General features: G+C 51.4%; 1 protein-coding gene across 5 annotated transcripts in view; it reads right to left on the reverse strand.

Moving 5' to 3' along the window:
• LOC140408776 (protein FAM184B-like) overlaps positions 1–27,048 on the reverse strand; it is a 496,156-nt gene that overhangs the window by 174,078 nt on the left and 295,030 nt on the right. For all 5 annotated transcript variants that reach the window (XM_072496452.1, XM_072496448.1, XM_072496447.1 and 2 more), the window contains exon 4: positions 5,645–5,808. In XM_072496452.1, the coding sequence (XP_072352553.1) occupies positions 5,645–5,808 (164 nt within the window). The remainder of the gene's footprint in view (positions 1–5,644; positions 5,809–27,048) is intronic.

Consider the following 27,048-nt stretch of genomic DNA (forward strand, 5'->3'; position numbering starts at 1 on the left):
CCAATATCCTGGGGGGGAAATTTGCTAATGCTCTTCGGGAGGGTTTAAACTAGTTCAGCAGGGGCTTGGGAACCTGAATTGTAGTTCCAGTATACAGGAGGTTGAGAGTAGTAAGGTCATGAGTAAGGTTTTAAAGTTGCAGGAGTGTACCGGCAGGCAGGAAGGTGTTTTAAAGTGTGTCTTCTTCAATGCCAGGAGCATCCAGAATAAGGTGGGTGAACTTGCGGCATGGGTTTGTACCTGGGACTTCGATGTTGTGGCCATTTCGGAGATATGGATAGAGCAGGGACAGGAATGGTTGTTGCAGGTGCCGGGGTTTAGATATTTCAGTAAGCTCAGGGAAGGTGGTAAAAGAGGGGGAGAGGTGGCATTGTTAGCCAAGGACAGTATTACGGTGGCAGAAAGGATGTTTGATGAGGACTCGTCTACTGAGGTAGTATGGGCTGAGGTTAGAAACAGGAAAGGAGAGGTCACCCTGTTAGGGGTTTTCTATAGGCCTCTGAAAAGTTCCAGAGATGTAGAGGAAAGGATTGCAAAGATGATTCAGGATAGGAGCGAAAGCAACAGGGTAGTTGTTATGGGGGACTTTAACTTTCCAAATATCGACTGGAAACGCTATGTTTGAGTACTTTAGATGGGTCCGTTTTTGTCCAATGTGTGCAGGAGGGTTTCCTGACACAGTATGTCGATAGGCCAACGAGAGGCGAGGCCGTATTGGATTTGGTACTGGGTAATGAACCAGGACAGGTGTTAGATTTGGAGGTAGGTGAGCACTTTTGTGATAGTGACCACAATTCGATTAAGTTTACTTTAGTGATGGAAAGGGATAGGTATATACCGCAGGGCAAGAGTCATATCTGGGGGAAAGGCAATTATGATGCGATGAGGCAAGACTTAGGGTGCATCGGATGGAGAGGAAAACTGCAGGGGATGGGCACAATGGAAATGTGGAGCTTGTTCAAGGAACAGCTACTGCGTGTCCTTGATAAGTATGTACCTGTCAGGCAGGGAGGAAGTGGTCGAGCGAGGGAACCGTGGTTTACTAAGGCAGTCGAAACACTTGTCAAGAGGAAGAAGGAGGCTTATGTAAAGATGAGATGTGAAGGTTCAGTTAGGGCGCTCGAGAGTTACAAGTTAGCTAGGAAGGACCTAAAGAGAGAGCTAAGAAGAGCCAGGAGGGGACATAAGAAGTCTTTGGCAGGTAGGATCAAGGATAACCCTAAAGCTTTCTATAGATATGTCAGGAATTAAAGAATGACTCGGGTAAGAATAGGGCCAGTCAAGGACAGTAGTGGGAAGTTGTACTTGGAGTCCGAGGAGATAGGAGTGCTTGGAGTCCGAGGAGATAGGAGAAGTGCTAAATGAATATTTTTTGTCAGTATTCACACAGGAAAAAGACAATGTTGTCGAGGAGAATACTGAGATTCAGGCTACTAGACTAGAAGGGCTTGAGGTTCATAAGGTGGAGCTTTTAACAATTCTGGAAAGTGTGAAAATAGATAAGTCCCCTGGGCCGGGTGGGATTTATCCTAGGAATCTCTGGGAAGCTAGGAAGGAGATTGCTGAGCCTTTGATCTTTAAGTCATCTTTGTCTACAGGAATAGTGCCAGAAGACTGGGGGATAGCAAATGTTGTCCCCTTGTTCAAGAAGGGGAGTAGAGACAACCCCGGTAACTATAGACCAGTGAGCCTTACTTCTGTTGTGGGCAAAATCTTGGAAAGGTTTATAAGAGATAGGGTGTATAATCATCTGGAAAGGAATAATTTGATTAGACATAGTCAACACGGTTTTGTGAAGGGTAGGTCGTGCCTCACAAACCTTATTGAGTTCTTTGAGAAGGTGACCAAACAGCTGGATGAGGGTAAAGCAGTTGATGTGGTGTATATGGATTTCAGTAAAGCGTTTGATAAGGTTCCCCACGGTAGGCTACTGCAGAAAATACGGAAGCATGGGATTCAGGGAGATTTAGCAGTTTGGATCAGAAATTGGTTAGCTGGAAGAAGACAAAGGGTGGTGGTTGATGGGAAGTGTTCAGACTGGAGTCCAGTTACTAGTGGTGTACCACAAGGATCTGTTTTGGGGCCACTGCTGTTTGTCATTTTTATAAATGACCTGGAGGAGGGCGTAGAAGGATGGGTGAGTAAATTTGCAGATGGCACTAAAGTCAGTGGAGTTGTGGACAGTGCGGAAGGATGTTACAAGTTACAGAGGGACATAGATAAGCTGCAGCGCTGGGCTGAGAGGTGGCAAATGGAGTTTAATGCAGAAAAGTGTGAGGTGATTCATTTTGGAAGGAATAACAGGAAGACAGAGTACTGGGCTAATGGTAAGATTCTTGGCAGTGTGGATGAGCAGAGAGATCTCGGTGTCCATGTGTATAGATCCCTGAAAGTTGCCACTCAGGTTGAGAGGGTTGTTAAGAAGGTGTACGGTGTGTTAGCTTTTATTGGTAGAGGGATTGAGTTTCGGAGCCATGAGGTCATGTTACAGCTGTACAAAACTCTGGTGTGGCCGCATTTGGAGTATTGCGTGCAATTCTGGTCGCCGCATTATAGGAAGGATGTGGAAGCATTGGAAAGGGTGCAGAGGTGATTTACCAGAATGTTGCCTGGTATGGAGGGAAGATCTTATGAGGAAAGGCTGAGGGACTTGAGGCTGTTTTCGTTAGAGAGAAGAAGGTTAAGAGGTGACTTAATTGAGGCATACAAGATGATCAGAGGATTGGATAGGGTGGACAGTAAGAGCCTTTTCCCTTGGATGGTGATGTGTAGCACGAGGGGACATAGCTTTAAATTGAGGGGAGATAGATATAAGACAGATGTCAGAGGTAGGTTCTTTACTCAGAGAGTAGTAAGAGCGTGGAATGCCCTGCCTGCAACAGTAGTGGACTCGCCAACACTAATGGCATTCAAATGGTCATTGGATAAACATATGGACGATAAGGGAATAGTGTAGATGGGCTTTAGAGTGGTTTCACACGTCGGCGCAACATCGAGGGCCGAAGGGCCTGTACTGCGCTGTAATGTTCTATGTTCTATGTTTAGCATTGGTCCAAACAGATGCAGTGCATTAGAGATCTCCAGGTGGTCAGGGACAGGGCAGGGTGGTGCCCTGGCACTTGGGCATCTTAACACTACCTGTCCGGCAGTGCCACCCGAGAACCCTGGCACTGACACCCTGGCAATATCGAGGGGGCCTGGGTGGCAGTGCCATGGTGCCCAGGTGCCAGGTTGGCACTGTTAGGGGTTAGGCCAGGGGGGCCTTGCCAAATGGAGGGGGGTTGAGGGGGTTCCCAGTTGCCTTGACAAGGTTGGGGGTGGGGGGGGAGCAGAAAGCGGGTGGTGGCCTGAAAGGGGGATGAGGGGAAAGATCTGGGCTGCCACTCAAATTGGCACCCCGATTTGCGAACAGCCATTCCAGCTGGCAAGCTAGATGCGGCCTCAGCGGGGAGAAACTTCTCGTGATCAAATACAATGGCAAGTGCCGATGAATAGCATGGTGATTTTCGGCACTGCAACCGCCGAGAAATACCCAGCCAAACGTACCCGAAAGCGGACTTAGTTTTAAGTCTGCTGAATTGCGCACAATGTGTGTAACTAACTACTCCTCAGAAATCATTTAAAAAATCCAATTAGGCTTCTACTTGTAAACATAAGCATGGCTTGAAAGAATGATGGTTTCACTTTTATGATATCTTAATTGCACCTTCTGTAGCCACAAAGTCTGGCTATCTTTCAAACCAAGATTTAAAAAAAACATTATTGCACCAGATTCATATAATACCAATTTCTTAAATTCATCACAAACTCACTTTGACAGCGCCTTCCAAACCGCAACCTCTACCACCTAGAAGGATATAGGAACACCACCACTTGCAAGCTCCCCTCCAAGCTACACACGATCCTGATCTGGAAGTACATCGCTGTTCCTACATTGTCATTGGACCAAATTCCTGGAACTCCCTTCTGAATAACACTTTAAAAAAATTCTTTAATGGGAAATGGGCATCACTGGCAAAGCCTACAATTGCTCATCCCCAATTGCCCTTGAACTGAACATTTCAGAAAGCAGTTAAGAGTCAATCACATTGCTATGGTCTGGAGTCACATGTAGGCCAGACCAACTAAGGATGGCAGATTTCCCCCCCTAAAGAGCATGAGTGAACCAGATGTGTTTTTACAACAATCAATGATAGTTCAATGGTTGCCATTACTGAGATGATGGCGGGGGGGGGCGGGGGGGGGGGGGGGGGGGGTTGGGGTGGGGGTGGGGGGGACGGTGCTGATGCCAACCCACCTGTGTGGCCCGGTGGAGGTCGTTGACCTTCTTACGACACTGGGTGCCGGTCCTCCTGGTGATGTGCCCCGAGCTGATGGCTGTTGCTACTTCCTCCCAGGTGGCACTGGCTGGCCTGTGACTGACCCTCCAAGACCCTCGGGGGAACAGGGCATCCCGTCTGGTCTTGACCGCGTGCAACAATCTGGCCAAGTTGGCATCCCCGAATCGTGGGGCTGGTCTCCTTAATGGCATGGCTGCGATTTGTGTGGGTTGTGTGGGCAGGAACGGTTTAAGTGCTGCTTTCCCTTGTTAGCAGGGACCTGGTGAGCGCAGTTCCGGCGAATCTGCTGGCAGGACAGTTATTTGCGGCGTGAAGCCCGCAGGGCCTAGTTAAGTGGACCAATTTATAGCAGTTATAGCCTCGCCAGGCCAAGTTTCTGGGAAGCTCGCGGCAGTTCCCGCGTGCCACCACACTTAGAAACTTTCCATTAAATTGCGCCTATAGTCTTTAGAGCTTGAGCCCTCTAGACCACTATTTTTAAGTTTTGTCGTGTGGAACGGTTCTCCAGATCATCAACATTGGCCTTTAACGCTTTACGCTCTATAGACAGCAACGCCATCTCTCCCTCCAGGAGACAATCCGATCACTATGGTCTAGGAGCGCCACCTCCACCTTCTGCATCGTCGCATCTTGCACCTCTATCCGCCGGTCCATCTTCTCCAACGCCGCCCGAATAGAGGCCAAAGCCCCCTTCGGTGCCTTCTTTGCCTATGGGCGGCACGGTAGCACGGTGGTTAGTACTGTTGCTTCATGGTGCCAGGGGCGACATAGCCAGTGCCAGGGGTGACATAGCCATCACCAGTAGTCTGCTTTTCTATCTCTTTATGTAACTTGTTTAAACAGCCCGTTAGCAACATTTCTGGGAATACTTTTAAGGTATTTTTCAGCTCAGCTTCTTGTTTTTCTTAAATCTTTTTTCTGTTAACTTCCTCAGGAGACTTTGTATCATGTGAAAAAGTATTTCCCTTTTTTTTTTCTTCATCCATGATTTAAAAAAAATGCATTCCCATTGACAATTATCCTTCATTAACCTCTTTGGATGAAATAAACAAGGAGAATTGGAGAGATGGTAAAAATGCCAGGATGCACTGGAGGCTACTACTGATATTTAACTATTACCGTTGAAAAGACGAATTGTGTTTCAGTGTCACAGCAAAAGGTAAATCCCTAAAAAGCTGCACAGTCCAGAAACTGCAGGATGGTTTGATATCATAGAGTTAAATTATGCACAAATGAATTGTACAAAGAGAATCTATAATCATTGGAAAATTAAAGCAAAACAATTTATTTGGTCTGAGTCATACCTGTGTCAGATGTTGACTGTGTTCAGCCTCAGTGTCTTTATTTTCCTGGTCTTGCTGCTGTTCCCATACTGTTAACTGTTGCTTTAGCTCAGACAGATGGTTAGTTAAGTCTTCCACCTCTGCTAGAGCATTGTGTTCAGATATGGACAGTGCCTTGTTCTCATCTAGATATGAAAATGAAATACAGTACCATAATGGGATGATGTATAACAGGACTGATATTAATGAGGAGTAAGCAGTAAATGAGAACTCAAATGCGAGCTCAAATATTACATTTGATCCACCTTTAATAATGGCTTACAAATCTTCGCTGCTTTTCAAGTCTTTATTTTCGTCACCAGCATCAGTATGTATAATTATATAATATCACCAGTATTTGGGCCATGAACATGGATCTAACTCTATTTAGCAGCAAATCTTCAACACTTAGTAACAGCACAGGTTTTCCATTCCGCACTATTAGGCAAGCTGTGGGAGCATGGGAGTAATGAGGCATTGGCAATGCAAGCAAGTCAATTCAAATAACATTTTGGTGACACACATCTCAGAAAAGCACAGTTAATAAAGTGTCAGAATATCTAGTTCACGGTTCATGTGTTTTAGACAAGAATTAAACCTCCGAAGAAGGAAATTTGTCATTCTTACCCAGTCTGTCCAACAAGTAGGGCGGGATTCTCCAATCCCGCGGCAGAGTGTCCACGTCGTTGTAAACGCCGTCACGTTTTACGACGGTGTGAACGGGCCGCTGCTGGGAGTAATTCTGGCTCCTACAGGGGGCCAGCACGGCACTGGAGCAGTTCACGCCGCTCCAGCTGCTGATCCCGGCGCGAACTGTGCGGCACGGGATCAGCGGATGCGCAATGGCGCCGGCACCAACGTGCGCATGCACAGTGGCCTCCTTCAACGCGCCGGCCCCGACGCAACATGGCGCAGGGCTACAGGGGGTGGCGCGTAGGAAAGGAGGCCCCCAGCCAGAGAGGCTGGCCCGCTGATCAGTGGGCCCCGATTGCGGGCCAGGCCACATCGGAGGCCCCCCCGGGGTCGGAAACCCCTCCCCCCCCCTCCCCCATAGGCCGCCACCCGACCCTTCAACGCCGAGGTCCCGCCGGCTCAGAGCAGGTTAGAACGGCGCCGGTGGGACTCGGTTTTTTTTTTACGCCCGCTCAGCCCATCCGGGCCGGAGAATCGGCGGGCCAACCGTGACCCGTGACCGTGGCCAACCAAGAGTGGCCCGTGACCGGCGCCGCGCCAACCACGCCGGCGCCGTGGCCCGGTTGCGGGGATTCTCCGGCCCGGCCCAGGGCTGGGCGGGCGTAACCATGGCCTCACAATGTTGTTGATTCGTAACCACCCTCTGAAATGGCCTATTGAGCTACTCAGTTTAAGGGATATTAGGGATGGGTAAAATGTTGGCCTTGCTACTGACACCCACATACTCTGAAAGAATGAAAGAAAGTACACTTTTAACTGTGGAGAACTGGGGCATTTTGTTGGGCAACTGAGGAACAATCCTTGAGTAAAAGCAGTTAAAAGAAGCTTGGAGTTTATTACGCTTAAAAGGTTGGGGTCACCTTGTTCTAAGAGGTTAATAGAAAGCTAAAATCGTAAAACAGCAGATGGGCTTACTCAGCTAAAGAACTTGGGACATGGCATCTGCAATATTTGCAGTAAGGGCAGTCCAGGGTGATGTTTTTGTTTTGGGAGTGAGAGCGAAATGAATTTTTAAACATTTGGTAAATCCAGAAGGGTTGCAGAATCCATTCATTGTCAAAGCTTTGACAAAGACTCATCCAAACTTGAAAAATTAGCTTCCTTCTCTCTCCACAGATGCTGTCAGACCTGCTGTGGTTGTTCAGTATTTTCTGTTTTTGTGACTTTAAGATCAAATGTTTTATAAGGAAAAGGATTGCGGGGAAGTAAAAAACAAAACAGAGTGTAGTAACATATGGGGCTGGATTTTATGCTGGTGGGATTTTACTGTCCCACTGAAGTCACTGAACATTTGAACTGCTTGCTGCATTTCACAGCCCCATCCCCGCCACAATGGGGCCATAACATTCTGCACATGTGGTTATAACCATATTGTTAAGTTAATTGTGTTTGTTTTGTTTATTTGCAACAACATTTGTTTTGCTTAAAAAAAAATCAATTATGTGACATGGTTCTACTGATTAAATCAAGGTGTATGGATTTCTCTTTAAATGGTAACGGTTCCTAACAGGATTGTAACAAAAGCTATGAATTACATTGTTTATATGAGCATTTGAATGGTGTTTATAGGTGATGTTTGCATTTTTAAACAGAGGATCACATACTGTATGTGCATTCTGTCCAAAAGAATATAATTAGAGCAACTTAGAATCAAAGAATGATTACATCACAGCATGGGTCCATTTGCTGTCATGTCCATGCCAGCTCTTTGCAAGAGCTACTCTACTAGTCCTACCACCCTCTCCTTTCCCCATAGTCCTGCAAAATTTTCTCTTCACATGCTTATCCAGTTTCCATTTTGAAAGCCACAATTAAATCTGCCTCCACCACACTCAGGAATGCATTCCAAATCATAACCACTCACTGCATAAATCTTATTTCCTCATGTCACCTTTGCTTCTTTTGCCCTAACTCAGTGTTCTCGGCCATTCCATCAACTGGATTAGTTTCTCCATATCTACTCTGTCTAGGTCCCTCATACTTTTGAGCAAGTCATCCAAACTTCCACTTAATCTCCTCTTCTCCAAAGAGAACAGCCCCAGTTTCTCCAATCTATCCACAACCCTGCAACCATTCTTGTACATCTTTTCTGCAATCTCTCTGAAGTCCTTACACTGCTCAGGGTGTTCCAGTTTCCTCCCACAGTTCAAAGATGTGCAGGTTAGGTGGATTGGCCATGCTAAATTTCCCCTTTGTGACCAAAGGTTAGGTGGAGTTACGGGGTTATGGGGATAGAGTGGAGGAGTGGGCCTAGGTTCGGGAGCTCATTCAGAGGGTTGGTGCAGACTTGATGGGCCAAATGGCCTCCTTCTGCATTGTAGGGATTCTATGATCCTAAAGTGTGGAACCGAGAATTGGACACTATACTCCAATTGAGGCCACAGCAGTGTTTTATAATAGTTCATTTTAACATCCTTGCTTTTGTACTCTATGTTCCATTTACATAAGAACATATGTAATGGGGCAGAAGTAGGTACATTGCCCCTAACCTTGTTCCACTATTCAAGAAGAGCTTTCTTGAAATCTTGAATCACTTTTCTGTCTGTCTCCCATAACCTTTGACTCCCTTGTAAATCAAAAATATATTCAATGTTACAGCTTCCACTGCCCTCTGGGGGACTGAATTCCAAAGCTTAATGATCCTATGACATAGGCTGAGGGGTCTTGGGAAGGTGGATGTGGGATGTTTCCTCTTCTGGGAGAATGAAGAACTAGGGGTCACAATTTAAAAATAAGGGATCACCCATCTAACTCTGAGGTGAGGAATTTATTTCTCTCCGAAGGTTGTGAATCCTTGGGACCCTGTTCCTCAAAAAGCAATGGAAGCAGAGTCTTTGAAAATCTTGGGAGGCAGAAGTAGATTGATTATTGATAAGCAAGGGGGCGAATGTTTAGCAGGAATGTGGAGTTGAGGATTGTGGTATTATAGGTATTACGGTACCTGATAGGCTAAAGCACCATTGGTGGAAACTGTATGCTTTCTATTGGTTATAGTGCATGATAGCTCCGCCCTGATAGGCGGGGTATAAAAACCCGTGCCGCCCCAGCAGCCCTCATTCTGTACCTGAGCTGCTGGGGTAAACATCTAGCTTATTAAACCTTCAGTTGGACTACAACCTCGCTTTAGTGGTCATTGATCGTGCATCAAGGATAAAATCAGATCAACCATGATCTTATAGAATGATAAAATACAGCTAAAAATCCTTTGAGAAACTCACACACATTAATTTCACACATGTATACGCAGATGCAAAGGCCTTGAGAACAAGCTTTACCAGACATGGAACCATGCTTAAGTTGGTAACTTTGCACCTGCTTTTTAGAGAAACATGGGGCGTGATTTAACAGCCTCGTCGCGCCCAACTTGGTTTCGGGACTCAATTAAATATGTGTTTGCGGGATTCTCCTGGTGCCTGGGGCCTAACGGCCGGGCCTGGGCGTCGTTTAGTACTAATTTCCCCAAATGTGGACCAGTCCTAATGGCACCTGGGAGGGTTTCCCAGGCCATTAGAGACCCCCGGTTGGTTTGGAACAAGTCAGGGTAGCACTCTGGAACCCAGGCACCTTGGCATTGGAAGGCTGGAATCCTGCACTCCCTCTAGCACCCAGGTGCCAGGTTGGCACTGCCAGGGATCAGGCCTGGGGGTGCATTGCCAGGTGGAGGAGGGGTGAAGGCATGATCCCACAGCGCCTCTCTGAGGTTTGGGGGAGAGGGGTTTGAAAACGGGGGTGCGGATGGCACGGTAGCGCAGTGATTAGCACTTCTGCCTCACGGCACGGAGGACCCTGGTTCGATCCCGGCTCAGGGTCACTGTCCATGTGGAATTTGCACATTCTCCCCGTGTCTGCTTGGGTCTCGCCCTCACAACCCAAAGATGTGCAGGGCAGGTGGATTGGAAAGGCTAAATTGTCCCTTAATTGGAAAAATGAAAAGAAAAATGTGACAACTCTGCAAATTATTAGGAAATAATAATTGCTCAAGGGTGCATCTGGATTTCCTTCACTTGGCTGAGCAGTTTGGAGATAACTTTAATTCTCATTTTGGGCTGCTGATCTCAAGAATCTATGCCTGAAGCAATGAATTTCATGACTATTTTTGATCCTAAATTAAAGGAATGTAAATTTCTACTTTTGCAACTGTTCTATTTGAATTAGAAAGTATTTTGGCTCTGACTCAGTGTTCATTCAAGGTAATGCAGACACTGGCAGGCAATTCAAAAGGGGGATGTATGTGAGAGGTCATCAACATCATGTGTGCTCTGCACAGTGGCAGATCCTTGGCTCGTAGCAGTGTTTCCATGAGCTGGATGTTCTGTTTGGTCGACTATGGGCTGCATTCTCCGATTTTGAGGCTATGTCCACAGGAAATGTCTAGTTTTACAATGTAAAAGTCCGCACTGCCCCGGCACTGATGCTCCGCCCAGTAGGGGGCTAGCAGCTGCGCCACGTAAACCACCCACCGTTCCTGACATAAACGGCCGGAGAATTGCCGGGTCCATGGCCGCGCATGCGCACGGCAACGACCTGCAGCGGTTGCGGCGTACAACATGGCGCTGGCCACGCGCGGACCCGGCTGGCCAAATAGTGTCCTCCTGGACACCCACTCGCTACCCCCTGGACACTCCCCACCAGTCCCCTCAGCCCTCGCTGAAGCCCCCCCTGCCAGGAGCATGGCTCCCGCTCGACTGTGGCGGCGCTGGACACAGTCCGCAGCCTCCACGCTGGGTTTACGAAAACCCAGACCTCACGTGACCCGCGCGGTTGGAAACTCGGCCCATCGGGAGAGGAGCATCAGCGAGGGCCTCAAAGCGACGCGTTGATGCCATCACAACGGGGTGCAGCACACACCGGGCCACCATTTCGAGCCCTAGCCCCTAATTAATGCTGTATTGTGAGTTGCACCCGTACCAACTTTTTAAAAAAATGTATTTTATTCCAAACATATTCAAAAGTACAAAAACATAAATAAATTGGAGAACATTCTCCACATCTCAGTTTACAGTTTGTATACGTTTTCCCCCCTTTTCACTGCCTCTCCCCTCCTCCCCCGCCGAACAATTCCTTGAACATGGTTATGAACAGTCCCCACTGTGTCTCAAAGCCCTCTGCTGATCCCCTCAATTCAAACTTAATCTTCTCCAGCTGTAGAAAGTCATACAGGTCCCCCAGCCAGGCCCCACCCCCGGTGGCGTTGTCGACCGCCATTTCAGCAAGATCCTTCGCCAGGCAGCTACAGAGGTGAAGGCCACCACATTGGCCTTCCTTTCCTCCATCAGCTCCAGCATTTCTGATACCCCAAAAATAACCACCATAGGGTCCCGCCCGGCCTCTACCCCCACAATCTTTGCTAGCATCTCGAACACCCCGTTCCAGTATCTCTCAAACTTCTCACAACCCCAGAACATATGTCTGTGATTCGCTGGTCCTCGCCCACACGTCTCACACTCGTCTGCCACCCTCTGGAGAAACCCACTCATCCTCACCTGAGCCATGTCCATTGCCGCTCTGCAGACCCCCTAAGGGCCATCACCAGGGGCTCTATTACCAGCACGAGCAGCAGTGGCAACAGAGGACACCCCTGCCTCATTCCCTGATGCAACCCAAACCTCTGTGAACTCATCTCGTTTGTCCGTACACTCTTCACCAGGGCCACGTATAGCAGACGCACCCACGCCACAAACTTTGGCCCGAACCCAAACATTCCCAGAACCCAGAACAGTACCACCACTCCACCCAGTCGAAAGCCTTCTCCACATCCATGGATACCACTACCTCCGGTACCTGTCCTTCGACGGGGTCATGATCACATTTAGTAACCGCCTAATGTTACTGGAAAGTTCACAAAGTTCGTTTTCTCCTCCGCAACCAACGAGGAACACAACTTTCCATCCTTCCTGCCGCTAACCTAGCCAATACTTTCACATCTGTATTCAACATTGATGTGGACCCGTATGACCCACACTCTAGCGGGTCCTTCCCCTTCTTCGGAATTAATGTGATCGACGCGTCTGTCAGTGTCTCCGGCAGCTGCCCCTTCTCCAGCGCCTCGCTAGACACCCCCAATAAATGTGATGCCAACTCCGTCGCAAACTCCTTATAGAACTCTGCCGGGTAATTGTCCGGTCCCGGGGCCTTTCCCGACGTCATCCCTTTTATGCTTTTCATCACCTCTCTCAACCCTAATGGCTCCTCCAGTGCCTGCTCCTTTCCTCATCCAGCCGTGGGAATTCCAGCTCGTCCAAAAACCGCCCCATATCCCCTTCCTTACCCTCCGGATCGGCCCTATACAATTTCTCATAGTACTCCCTGAATGCCTCATTTATCTTCCCCGGCTCCGACACTACCTCCCCGTTCCCTGTCCGCACACTCAAGATTTCTCTAGACACGGCCTGTCTCTGTCGCTGATGGGCTAGCATACGGCTCGCCTTCTCTCCATATTCATACTGAACCCCCCTCGCCATCTGGAGCTACCCAACAGCCTTTCCTGTTGTCTGCCTGTCGAACTGCCCCTGTAACTTCTTTCTCTTCGCCAATGCTTCCACGGTGGGGGCCCTTGAATATTCCCTGACCACCTTGACTATCTCACCCAATAATTGTTCGTGCTCCTGTCTCCTATCTCTGTGCGCCTTGAACGAGATAATCTCCCCCTGAACCACCGCCTTCAATGCCTCCCAGAATGTGGCCGCCGATACCTCCCCATTTTGGTTCAGCTCCACGTAGTCCTTAATCACCGACCACACCTTATCGCAGAACCCTCTGTCCGCTAATGCACCGAGTCTAACCTCTATCCTGGCTACTGTTCCTGCCTCGAGCTAAGTTGAACATCCAGTCAGTGCGGTGCGTGGTCAGAAATCACCATTCCCACATATTCCACCCCCACCAACACCTCTCAGCTCACCATGAAAAAAAATCAATTCTGGAGTGTACTTTGTACATGTGTGAGAAGGAGGAGTACTCCCTGTCCCCCGGGTCCTGAACCTCCACGGATCCACCATTCCCATAAACTCTCCCGACTCCTTTGCCATCCTCAACCTTCCCATTGACTTGGGGCTCGACCTGTCCACCCTCGGTTCCAGCACACAATTAAAATTACCTCCCAGAATCAACTGATGCGTGTCCAGGTCTGAAATTGCTCCCAGCAACCCCATCACAAACCTCACATCGTCCCAATTCGGCGCATAGACATTCACTAACATTAACTGCATCCCCTCGAACATCCCATTCACGATTACGTAACTCCCCATTAGATCCCACACTCCCATTAGATCCCACACTTCCTTGGCACCTACAAACCCCATCTTTTTGCTTAACAGGCTGGACAATCCCCGTGACTTTGAATCGAACCCCGAGTGGAATACCTGACCCACCCATCCCTTTCTCAACCTAACCTGATCCTTCAGCCGTCCGGTGGCAGTCATGGTGTGGGTGGTCGCACACAGGGCAGCTCCTGCTGGAATGTGTAGAAAATAGCTCTTTTTACCCCAAATTGGATGCAATTTCGACAGAAAAGTGCAGCTGAAAGTCAGAGGAGAGGTTCCCCCCCGGGAGTGGTATGTCTCCTGGTTACCAAACCCGACAGAAGAAGGTGAAAACCTGGCCAAGGAGTTGGAAGGGACCTGTGGTGCAGCAGCCAGTGGGAGGATGGTGGAGGGGGAAGGGTCAGTGCAAGTTGGAAGGCCCCAGATGGAACAGTTGATGGCCTTCAGCAAAGATGAGTTCTGCCAGCAGAGGAAGGAGATGCAGGAGGACCGCTCAAAGGCCATCGAAGGGGCTACGGCACCCCTGAAGGGCTCGATGGAGAGGGTGAAAAAATGTTTGGAGGCGCAGGGTTCGCAGATCTGAGATACTGAGAGGGTGATGTCAGACCACAGTGATCGGGTGGTGGCATTGGAGATGGAGGTGGGGATCTTAGGAGACCTTTGCAAGATGTTGAGAGCAAAGTTCTCAATGATCCCTGGAATTAAGGACTTGTCGTATGAGGAACGTTTGAGGACGCCGGGTCTGTACTCGTTGGAGTTTAGAAGGATGAGGGGGGATCTTATTGAAACTTACAGGATACTGCGAAGCCTGGATAGAGTGGACGTGAAGAGGATGTTTCCACTTGTAGGAAAAACTACAACAAGAGGACACCATCTCAGACTAGAGGGGATCCTTTAAACTGAGATGAGGAGGAATTTCCTCAGCCAGAGGGTGGTGAATCTGTGGAACTCTTTACCGCAGAAGGCTGTGGAGGCCAAATCACTGAGTGTCTTTAAGACCGAGATAGATAGGTTCTTGATTAATAAGGGGATCAAGGGTTATAGGGAGAAGGCAGGAGAATGGGGATGAGAAAATATCATCCATGATTGAATAGCGGAGCAGACTCGATGGGCCGAGTGGCCTAATTCTGCTTGTTGCTGCAGCATTCGGATTAATACCCCTGTCCCAAATTTGAAGAGCAGCATTCGGATAGGCCAAAAATCTATCAGTTTTACCTTATCGCCCTGTTAGTTACGCATGCATACACACACTTCCGAATTATGAGTATTGATCAGAACTGCTTGAACACTTGTGGTTTTCTGTTTCCAATTGGATCTCTAATTCAAATTCTGGGTTCACCCGGAGTGGTTTTCCACTTCTAGATCGGGTCCCGGCGGAGTCGCCAAATTGCTCCTATGTCTTTTGGTCTTATGGTCTAAGGTGGAGGAGCAGGAAAATAGATTGAGAAGGCAGAATCTGCGGATAATGGGCCTGCCTGAAGGAGTGGAAGGTGCAAATGAAACAAGGTACATTTCGAGGATGCTGGCGTGGCTGGTGGCGGAGGGAGTGTTGGATAATGCCCCTGAAGTAGACAGAGTGTACCGGTGTCTGAGGCAGAATCCTAGAGTGAGGGAGTCGCCGTGGATGGTGATCGTGAGGTTCATAAGTTTGTGGAGATTTTGCAATGCGCCAGGGAGAAGCACAATTGTGAATGGAAGGGGAACAATGTCCGAATATACCAGGACATTGGAGCTGAGCTGGCAAAACGGCGTGCGGAGTTCAACAAAGCCACGGCGGTGCTATATCGATGGCAGATCAGGTTTGGGGCGCTCTACCTGGCGAAGCTTTGGGTGATGTATGAAGGTCGGGAATACTACTTTGAGACCCCAGAAGCGGCCAATGACTTTATCAAGGAGCATAAACTGGGAAAGAATTGAACTGAACAATTCTGGGAGAGTGGGGTGCTGGCACTTTGAAGTAATTGGGAGTGGGAGTACGGCTAGAATGAGGGTTGGAGGTAGTGGGAGCTTTCTTTTCCTTCGATGTGGAGGTTTTATTTCTTCTTTTTTTACTGTTGGATTGACAAAGGGTAGCTGGGGTGAAAGGTTTGTAAGGGGGCAGCTGTCCCCATCCCCACTCCTGCTGCCTGGGGCTGTCTGTTTTTTTTCCTGTTTGTGTCCCGGGGGTGGTTGCGGAGGACCAAACAGGCTGCATAAAGGGCAGACAGCTTTCTAGCAATATAAGAGGCTGTTAAATGTGATCATGACTCTGTTGGGAGCTCAGGTACCGGAGGAAGTGGTGTCCTTAGATGCGGAGAAGGCATTCGACCGGATGGAGTGGCAGTACCTGTTTGAGGTCCTGGGAAGGTTTGGGACAAGGTTTGTGGCATGAGTGTGCCTGTTATATGTGGCACCGAGGGCGAGTGTGGGGACACAATGACATGGGTTCACAGAACTTTGAACTACACAGGGGAACAAGGCAGGGGTGCCCGTTGTTGCCACTGCTGTTTGTGCTGGCTACAGAGCCTCTGGTAATGGCTCTTAGGGGTCAGTAAAGTGGCAAGGGATTACAAGGGGACAAAGGGAGCATCGGGTGTCTCTCTATGCTGACGATCTACTTTTGTATGTTTCTGACTCACTGGGGAGCATGGAGAGGATCATGGACCTGTTGAGGAAGTTTGGGGCGTTCTCTGGATATAAGTTAAATGTAGGGAAAAGCGAAGTGTTCCTGGTGAATGAGTTGGGTCGACGAGGGTATTAAGGGATGGGGGATGCCATTTAAGGTGGCTAGAGACAAGTTTAGATACCTGGGGATTCAGGTAGCAAAGGAATGGGTAATGCTTCACAAATGAAATTTAACAAAACTAGTGGAGGAGGCTAGGGAGGATCTCAAGAGGTGGAACACACTGCACATGACTTTGGCAGGGAGGGTTCAAGTGGTGAAAATGAACATTCTGCTGAGGTTCCTGCCCATATTCCAGACACTCCCGATCTTTATACGGAAGGTTTTCTTTTGGAAACTGGACATAATTATTTCGGACTTTGTATGGGCAGGGAAGGTGCCAAGTGTTAGGAGGACCCTGTTACAGGGGCAGGGCGAGTTGGCGTTACTGAACCTGCTACATTACTATTGGACGGCAAACGTGGAGAAGGTTAGGCGATGGTGGGAAGGAGAGGGGGGAGAATGTTTTGGATGGAGGAGGAATCCTGTCAGGGGTCCAGCTTAAGGGCTATGGTGACGGCAGCGTTGTCAATGGCGCTGATGCACGATCAATTGCACAAAGACTAAAGTTGGGTGCAACTGTGGCTTTATTACAGCCAGATGCGTGGCCTCCTACTGCAGCTGGCGAAATGGCAGGGCACTGGAGGTCATGCATATTTATACAGTTCTCCGTGGGCGGAGCCAGCCAGCTGGAGCTACCGACAAACCTGTAGTGCAGGTCCTACCTTACATCTCCTATTACAGTGGTTCACCACATTCACCCCCTGTTAAATTTGAGTCCGGCAGGGGTGACGTGAAACTATACACAATTAGTGCAATTATGTACAGTGGTAGGGAAAGAAAAGTCCATGTTCACGGTCCGGAGTCCGTCAAAGGTTCAGCCGGTCCGGTGCTTTGGTGCACCATTGGGAGCGGCGTAACGGTGGCGGCAAAGTTGGTGCTGGCAGTGGTGGCGGTGCTGATACTAACCAGTCATCGGGGAACTCCGGGAGAGTGCAGAAGTCCTCTTCGTCCTCTTGTGTGGAAAAGGGGGGGGGGTGGTCTGGTGGGGTCAAAATTGGCGGCGCGGTGGGAGGTTGGGGTGTGTGTTGGGGTGGAACCTGATGGTGCTAGGTCCCTGAGTGAGACAGTATCTTGACGGCCGTCGGAAACTCAATGTAGGCATATTGAGGGTTGGCGTGGAGCAGGTGAACCCTATCCACCAAGGGGTCCACCTTGTCAAGTCGGACGTGCATACAGATAAGGACCGGTCCTGGAGCAGCGAGCCAAGTCGGGAGCGACACCCCGGATGTGGACTTCCTGGGGAAGATAAAAACACGTTCATGGGTTGTGTTATTAGTGGCGGTGCACAATGGTGACCGGATGGAATGCAGAGCGTCAGGGAAGACCTCCTGCCAGCGAGAGACTGGGAGGTTCCTGGACCGTAGGGCCAGCTGGACGGCCCTCCAAACCGTCCCATTCTCCCGTTCTACTTGCCCGTTTCCCCGGGGGTTGTAGCTGGTCGTCCTGCTGGAGGCTATACCCCTGCTGAGCAGGAACTGACACAGCTCATCGCTCATGAATGAGGATCCCCTGTCACTGTGGATGTAGGCGGGGAAACCGAACTGAGCGAAGATGGTGTTGAGGGCCTTGATGATGGTGGCAGACGTCATATCGGGGCATGGGATGGCGAAGGGGAATCTGGAGTACTCATCGACCACACTGAGAATGTACATGTTACGGTCGGTGGAGGGGAGGGGCCCTTTGAAATCTACGCTGAGGCGTTCAAAGGGGTGGGAAGCCTTCACCAGGCGCGCACGGTCCGGCCGGTAGAAGTGCGGCTTGCACTCCGCACAGACCTGGCAGTCCCTGGTGACTGTCCTTACTTCCTCGACGGAGTAGGGCAGATTGCGAGCTTTGACCAGATGGTACAATCGAGTGACCCCCGGGTGACAAAGGCTGTCATGTAGGGCCCGGAGTTGGTCCACTTGTGCGCCGGAACATGTTCCTCGGGAGAGGGCGTCTGGGGGCTCGTTGAGTTTACCAGGGCGATACAAGATCTCGTAATTATAGGTGGAGAGCTCGATTCTCCACCGCAAGATTTTATCATTTTTGATCTTGCCCCGCTGCGTGTTATTGAACATGAAGGCTACCGACCGTTGGTCCGTAAGGAGAGTGAATCTCTTACCGACCAGGTAATGCCTCCAATGCCGCACAGCTTCAACGATAGCTTGGGCCTCCTTTTCGACGGATGAGTGTCGAATTTCCGAGGCATGAAGGGTGTGGGAAAAGAATGCCACGGGTCTGCCTGCCTGGTTTAGAGTGGCGGCAAGGGCGAGGTCTGAAGCGTCGCTTTCTACTTGGAAAAGCAGTGACTCGTCCACTGCGCGCATCCCATCCTTGGCGATGTCTGCTCTGATGCGGGCGAAAGCATGTTGTGTCTCGGCCGCAAGGGGGAATTGGGTGGACTGAATGGGTGAGTGGGCCTTGTCCGCATAGTTTGGGACCCACTGAGCATCATAGGACAAGAACCCCAGGCAGCGTTTGAGGGCCTTGGGGCAGTGGGGGAGGGGAAGGTCCATGAGGGGGCACATGCTGTCGGGGTCGGGCCCGAGAAGTCCGTTGTGGACTATATAACCGAGAATGGCTAACCGGGTCGTGCTGAACACACACTTCTCTTTGTTGTAGGTCAGGTTGAGAAGAGTGGCAGTGCGGAGGAATTTATAGAGGTTGGCATCGTGGTCCTGCTGGTCATGGCCACAGATGGTGACATTATCTAAGTATGGAAAGTTGGACCGCAAACCATACTGGTCGACCATTTGGTCCATCTCTCTTTGGAAGACCGAGACCCCATTTGTGACACCGAAAGGGACCCTAGGGAAGTGGTAGAGGCGACCGTCCACCTCAAAGGCAGTGTATGGCCGGTCCGACTTCCGGATGGGGAGCTGGTGGTAGGTGGATTTCAGGTCAATTGTCGAGAAGACCCAGTACTGCGCAATCTGACTGACCATATCAGATATGCGTGGGAGGTGTTACGCGTCAAGCTGCGTGTACCGATTGATGGTCTGGCTGTAGTCCACGACCATCCTGTGTTTCTCCCCAGTTTTAACCACTACCACTTGGGCTCTCCAGGGGCTGTTGCTGGCCTCGATAATACCCTCCTTAAGCAGCCGCTGGACTTCAGACCTGATGAAGGTCTTGTCCTGGGTGCTGTACCGTCTGCTCCTAGTGGCTACGGGCTTGCAATCCGCAGTTAGATTGGCAAAAAGGAAGGGGGGATCGATCTTGAGGATCGCGAGGTCGCAAACGGTAAGGGGGGGTAAGGGCCTTCCAAATTTGAGGGTGAGGCTCTGGAGGTTGCACTGGAGGTCCAGGCCCAACAGGAGTGCAACGCAGAGATTAGGAAGGACATAGAGGCGGAAGTTACTAAATTCTACGCCCTGGACCGTGAGGGTGACTGTACAAAAGCCTCGGATCGGGACTGAGTGGGATCTGGAGGCTAGGGAGATCCTTTGATTGGTAGGGTGGATCGCGAGGGAGCAGCGCCTTACCGTATCTGGGTGAACAAAGCTTTTGGTGCTCCCGGAGTCCAGCAGGCACGAGGTCGCGTGGCCGTTGATTTTAACCGTTGTCGACGTGGTGGCCAGGTTGTGCGGGCGAGATTGGTCCAGCGTCATCGAAGCGAGCTGTGGGTAGCCATCGGATGCTTCGGGTGGCGAGCATATGCGGTTCCGATGTTGGGATGTCCGAAGACCCTGTGGGGGACAAGATGTGCCCATGGTGCGCACATTGCGGGTTTCGGACAAGATGGCGGCGCCCATTGATTGCACATGGACCCGGGTGGAGAAGATGGTGGCTCCCATTGTGTGTCTGGCGTGGGGGAGGGAGCGATAGCGGCGCGATCGCAGCGACTGCGCGGGCCTGGCACACCGCCGCGAAGTGGCCCTTTTTACTGCAGGCTTTACAAATTGCAGTGTGGGCCGGGCAGTGTTGGCGGGTGTGCTTCTGCTGACCGCAGAGGTAGCAGCGGGGACCCCCAGGGTTCGCGGATTGGCGCGCGGCGCAGGCGTATTGGGAAGGCAGGGCCCCGGCTGAGGAGGTTGTCGGCGGGGTCCAGGAGGGGTAGGAAGGAGTAGAAGGGTGGGCAGCACGGCGGGAGGGGTACGATTGCACGTTACGGGATGCGACCGTCATGGAGAGGGCCAAGGTTTTCGTCTCCGCCAGTTCGAGCGTCGCCCCTTCCAATAATCGTTCTCGGATGCGGTCCGACGCAATCCCCGCCACGAAGGAATCGCGCATGAGGAGATTTGCGTGTTCGGCGGCCGTAATGGCCTGGCAGTCACAGTCCCGGACGAGTGGAATTAAGGCCCGCCAGAAGTCTTCGATGGACTCACCAGGTAGTTGCGAGCGGGTGGCGAGTATATGCCTGGCGAAGAGCGTGTTCGCCTTCTGCACGTAGTGTTCTTTGAGGAGTTCCATTGCTTTCGTGTAATTCGTGGCGTCTTGGATCAACGGGAACACGCTGGAGCTCAGTCTGGAGTACAGGACGTTTATCTTCTGAGCCTCCGTTGGCTCGGGGTCCGCAGCCTTGATGTAGGCCTCAAAACATGCTAGCCAGTGAGTAAAGTCTTTCCTGGCGTCGGGCGAGTGAGGATCCAGCTGCAGGCGATCGGGCTTAATTCTCATATCCATTCTGTGGAAAATCTGACTGTAATAAATTGATGCACGATCAATTGCACAAAGACTAAAGTTGGGTACAACTGTGGCTTTATTACAGTCAGATGCGTGGCCTCCTGCTGCAGCTGGCGAAATGGCAGGGCACTGGAGGTCATGTATATTTATACAGTTCTCCGTGGGCGGAGCCAGCCGGCAGGAGCTACCGGCGAACCTGTAGTGCAGGTCCTACCTTACATCTCCTATTACAGTGGTTCACCACAGGCGCCGAGCAGGGAGCCCGGTGGTACAGTCCACGGTGAAGATCTGGAACCAGCTGAGGAGGCACTTTAGAATAGAGGGGATGACGGTTTTGTGCCGGGGGTATAGCTGGCACGTATAGGAAGTGGCGAGAAATGGGGCTGGTTAAGGTGAGGGATTTGTATCTGGAAGAAGGGTTTGCCAGTATAGATGAATTGGGGGAGAGGGTAGAGCTCCCAAGAGGAAGTGAGTTTAGGTACCTGCAGGTAAAGGACTTTGTGCGGAAGGTTTGGAAAAGATCCCCAGGTTGCCAAGGTACACCCTGCTGGAGAGACTGTTGCTTCCGGATGTGGAAGGGGAGCGCAGGGTCAGAGACATATACAGGTGGCTGGGAGAACAGGGAGGTGAGCGGGTGATGAAGATTAAGGAGAAGTGGGAAGCTGAAGTGGGAAGGGAGTTAAACTGGGGAGTATGGAGTGAGGCGCTACGAAGGGTAAATGCAACCTCCTCGTGCGCAAGGATGAGCCTGACACAGTTCAAGATGTACACAGGGTACATATGACCCGGGGAAGAATGAGTGGGTTCTTCCAGTGGGTGGCAGATGAGTGTGAGAAGTGTGGGCGGGGACCAGCGAACCACACACTTATGTTCTGGGGCTGCGAAAAGCTGGAGAGATTCTGGGCGGGAGTGTTTGCGGCACTAACAAGGATAGTGGGGGAGGAGTTGAGCCAGACCCTTTGATGGCGATATTTGGGATATCGGAGAAGCTGGAGCTGATGGAGGGGAGGAAGGCCGATGTTGTGGCCTTCGCCTCTCTGATTGCCCGGCGACTAATTTTATTGGAGTGGCAGTCAGCAACGCCACCAGGGGTGGCGGCCTGGATGGGTTGCATCCCATCTATGATATGGAATGCTAGATCATCCTTCTTGCCATTGCATTGGGCTCTCAGACTCAGTGTCCACTCAGTATCTCATGAGCCATCATATAGGCTCAACTTTACTTTTGATGGCTCCATTTCTGGATCACCATTTTGAGCTCCTTTGCACAGGTCCATTGAAGGTCATTATGTTGCATGAAGCACCAGTGTTTATCTGACACGTGTTGTTCGCTTGACAGTCTCCTTCTGTGCTCAGTTACAACCCATCTTTCAGCTATAGACTTTACAGAACCAACCTATTGCATCGTGCATAGTTTCTCATCAGACTCTTGAGCTGTTGTCCCTCCAGTTGCCATCTGTATTGGCTTGTTTTATTCCTTTCCAGCCAAACACTTGTGTGTGAAATGGTTCCGCTTCTTGTAGTTAAAACATTGCTTTCCCCTATGCTTTCGCCTATGCTGGGTGTGGTAGTCACCACTATTATACTGTATATACTGCATACGAGGGTATTACGGAAAGGCCCCTGTACTACAGGTACGGGGGTAGATCCCTGCCTGCTGGCTCCACCCAGTAGGCGGAGTATAAATGTGTGGGCTCTCCGAGCTGCAGCCATTTCTGCAGCAGCTGCAGGAGGCTCCACATCTCTGCGTAATAAAGCCTCGATTACTCTCTACTCTCATCTCGTCATAATTGATAGTGCATCAATTTATTACGCAGAGATTTTACAACGATGGATCTCCGCATCAAGCCGGCTCGCCTGCAGCTGAACCCTCAAGCAGACAACGCGAAGTCGACCTTCGCACATTGGCTAGCTTGCTTTGAAGCAAACATTGGATCTGCGACAGAACCACCCTCAGAGGCACAGAAGCTCCAGATCCTTTACACGCGGCTGAGCTCCGATACCTTTCACCTCATCCGGGACGCACCGACCTACACTGAGGCCATGGTGTTACTGAAGGAGAACCACACTCAGCAGACTAACAAATTCTACGCCAGGCACCTCCTGTCCATGCGGTGAGTCTGTAAAAGATTTCTGGCGTGCCAGCACGTCCTGGTGAGAGACTGTGATTGCCAGGCCTTTTCGGCCGCTGAATATTCTGACCTGCTACTTAGATACGCGTTCGTTACGGGCATAGGATCTGCCAGCGGCTCTTAGAAAGGGCTACCCTCGGCCTCGTGGCGACCAAGAAACTAGCGCTCTCGCTCACAGTCACCTCACGCAATATACAGGCGTATGCCCCCGACCGTACGGCCCACCCCTCCTGGGCATCGTGGACCCTGCCAGCGAACACCCCACCATGGACCCCATCAGCAACCTCCCCCATCCAACCCCAGGCCTGCGCGGCGCGGCAGCGAACCAACCCCGGGGGACCCAAGTGTTACTTCTGCGGACAATCAAAACACCCCCGACAGCGCTGCCTGGCATGGAGCTCTGCAAAGCCCGCGGGAAGAAAGGACATTTCACTGCCGTATGCCAGGCCCGCTTGGTCGCCGCTATTGTCCCGGCACCCAATGTGCGATCCACGTATCTTAATATACACCAGTATATCATGGTGCAGACACACACACTGATGGACACACAACACCGCAGCCAATCACCAGTTAGAGCACACTCACTATAAAGACAGAGGGCATCAGTTTTCCCACTCATTCGGGATGCAGCCTCTCAGAAGGACAGAGCTTACAACACAGATCTTCACCATGTGCTGAGTGCATAGACTGGTTAGGACAGGCATAGGTCTTTAGTATAATCTAACATCGTGTTAACCCACAGTGAAAGTGTGTTCAACAGTTTCTAGCTTAATAAAATAGTGTTGTACCCTTACAAGTGTTGGTAGCCTGTCTATGACACTGCTCAGGTAAACGCAGTCTCCACAGATCCAGAGTACCCAACACATCACCACGGACGCCGCCATCTTCCTCGCCTCAGACCACGTGCGGCCCTTGGGCGCCGCCATCTTGCTCCCTTCACAACACGTGCGGCTCGTGGGCGCCGCCATCTTGCTCACCTCACAGAATGTGCGGCCCGTGGGCGCCGCCATCTTGCCTGCCTCAGGACCCCTGCACATCGGGCACCTCATCACCTGCAACCGCCGCCGACCACCCACGTCTGGCCTCCGTCATGATCGACCAGTCCCGACCGCAAAACCTCACGACCGCGTCGACGACAGTGAAGGTCGACGGGCACAAGATATCCTGCCTTCTGGACTCGGGGAGCACTGAGAGCTTCATCCACCCCGATACGGTAAGGCGCTGCTCCCTCACAGTACACCCCATCAACCAGAGAATTTCCCTGGCCTCCGGATCCCAGTCCGTGGTGATCCGGGGGTATTGCACCACCACCCTCACCATCCAGGGCATAGAGTTCAGCGGCTTCCGGCTCTACGTCCTCCCCAACCTCTGCGCTGCCTTGCTACTCGGCCTGGACTTCCAGTGCAACCTCCAGAGCCTAACCCTGAAATTTGGCGGGCCCCTACCACCCCTTACTGTCTGCGGCCTCACGACCCTTAAGGTCGACCCACCTTCCCTGTATGCGAACCTCACTCTGGATTGCAAACCCGTCGCCACTAGGAGCAGACGGTACAGTGCCCAGGACAGGACCTTCATCAGGTCTGAGGTCCAGCGGCTGCTGCGGGAAGGTATTATCGAGGCCAGCAACAGCCCCTGGAGAGCCCAAGTGGTAGTGGTGAAAACTGGGGAGAAAAACAGGATGGTCATTGACTACAGTCAGACCCAAATCGCTACACACAGCTCGACGCGTACCCCCTCCCACGCATATCTGATATGGTCAATCAGATTGCACAGTACCGGGTCTTCTTGACAGTGGACCTGAAATCTGCTGCCCATTCGCAAGGCGGACCGCCAATACACCGCGTTTGAAGCGGACGGCCGCCTTTACCACTTCCTTAGGGTTCCCTTCGGCGTCACTAACGGGGTCTCGGTCTTCCAACAGGAGATGGACCGAATGGTTGACCGGTACGGACTGCGGGCCACTTTCCCGTACTGGATAACGTCAGGATCTGCAGCCACGACCAGCAGGACCACGACGCTAACCTTTCCAAATTCCTCCACGCCGCCAAACTCCTCAACCTAACCTACAACAAGGAGAAGTGCGTGTTCAGCACGAACCGATTAGCCATCCTCAGCTATGTGGTTCAGAACGGAGTTCTAGGGCCCGGCCCCGATTGCATGCGCCCCCTCATGGATCTCCCCCTTCCCCACTCCCCCAAGGCCCTCAAACGATGCCTGGGGTTCTTCTCGTACTACGTCCAGTGGGTCCCTAACTATGCGGACAAGGCCAGCCCACTCATCCACTCCACAGTTTTTCCCGACGGCCGAGGCTCACCAGACCTTCAACCGTATCAAGGCCGACATCGCCAAGGCCACGATGCACGCGGTCGACGAAACGCTCCCCTTCCAAGTCGAGAGCGATGCATCAGACGTCGTTCTGGCCACCACCCTCAACCAGGCAGGCAGGCCCGTGGCATTCTTTTCCTGCACCCTCCATGCATCCGAAATTCGGCACTCCTGTGTCGAAAAGGAGGCCCAAGCTATCGTGGAAGCTGTGCGGCATTGGAGGCATTACCTGGCCAGTAGGAGATTCACTCTCCTCACTGACCAACGGTCGGTTGCCTTCATGTTTAACAACACACAGCGGGGTAAGATCAAAAATGATAAGATCTTGAGGTGGAGGATCGAGCTCTCCACCTACAATTACGAGATTTTGTATCGCCCCGGTAAGCTCAATGAGCCCCCCGATGCCCTATCCCGAGGTACATGTGCTAGCGCACAAGTGGACCGACTCCGGACCCTGCACAACGATCTCGGTCACCCAGGGATCACCCGCTTTTATCACTTCATTAAGGCCCGTAATCTGTCCTACTCCATCGAGGAAGTCAGGGGCTGTCACAAGAGACCGTCAGGTCTGCGCGGAATGTAAACCGCACTTCTACCGGCCAGACCATGCGTGCCTGGTGAAGGCCTCCCGCCCCTTTGAACGCCTCAGCGTGGACTTCAAAGGGCCCCGCCCCTCCACTGACCGCAACACGTACTTTCTTAATGTGGTCGACGAATATTCAAGATTCCCCATCGCCATCCCATGCCCTGATATGACGTTTGCCACCGTCATCAAAGCCCTCAACACAATCTTCGCTCTGTTCGGTTTCCCTGCCTACATCCACAGCGACCGGGGATCCTTATTTATGAGCGATGAGCTGCGCCAGTACATGCTCAACGGGGCATTGCCTCGAGCAGGACGACCAGCTACAACCCCCGGGGAAATGGGGAGAATGGGACGGTCTGGAAGGCCGTCCAGCTGGCCCTACGGTCCAGGAATCTCCCGGCCTCCCGCTGGCAGGAGGTCCTCCCCGACGCCCTTCACTTCATGAAAATGAAATGAATGAAAATCGCTTATTGTCACAAGTAGGCTTCAAATAAAGTTACTGTGAAAAGCCCCTAGTCGCCACATTCCGGCGCCTGCTCGGGGAGGCTGTTACGGGAATTGAACCATGCTGCTGGCCTGCCCTGGTCTGCTTTCAAAGCCAGCGATTTAGCCCTGTGCTAAACAGCCCCCATTCGGTCGCTCCTGTGCACTGCGACTAACGAAGCTCCCCATGAACGTCTCTTTGCCTTCCCTAGGAAGTCCACCTCCGGGGTTTCGCTCCCAACATGGCTGGCAGCTCCAGGACCCATTCTCCTCCGCAAGCATGTGCGGTTCCACAAGGCGGACCCTTTGGTTGAGAGGGTACAGCTACTCCACGCGAACCCGCAGTATGTCTACGTAGTGTACCCCGACGACCGCCAAGACACAGTCTCCCTCAGGGACCTGGCGCCGGCTGGGCCCCCACACCCCCCTCCCCCGGCGCCACCCTCCCTCCCCCTGGCGCACCCCACCACAGCCCCCGCTGCAGGACGATCCGTCCTCCCCTTGGTCCCACCCGGGGATGAAGATGAGGTCGACACA

This window comes from Scyliorhinus torazame, chromosome 3, assembly GCF_047496885.1.
Source record: "Scyliorhinus torazame isolate Kashiwa2021f chromosome 3, sScyTor2.1, whole genome shotgun sequence".
Lineage (NCBI taxonomy): Eukaryota > Metazoa > Chordata > Chondrichthyes > Carcharhiniformes > Scyliorhinidae > Scyliorhinus > Scyliorhinus torazame.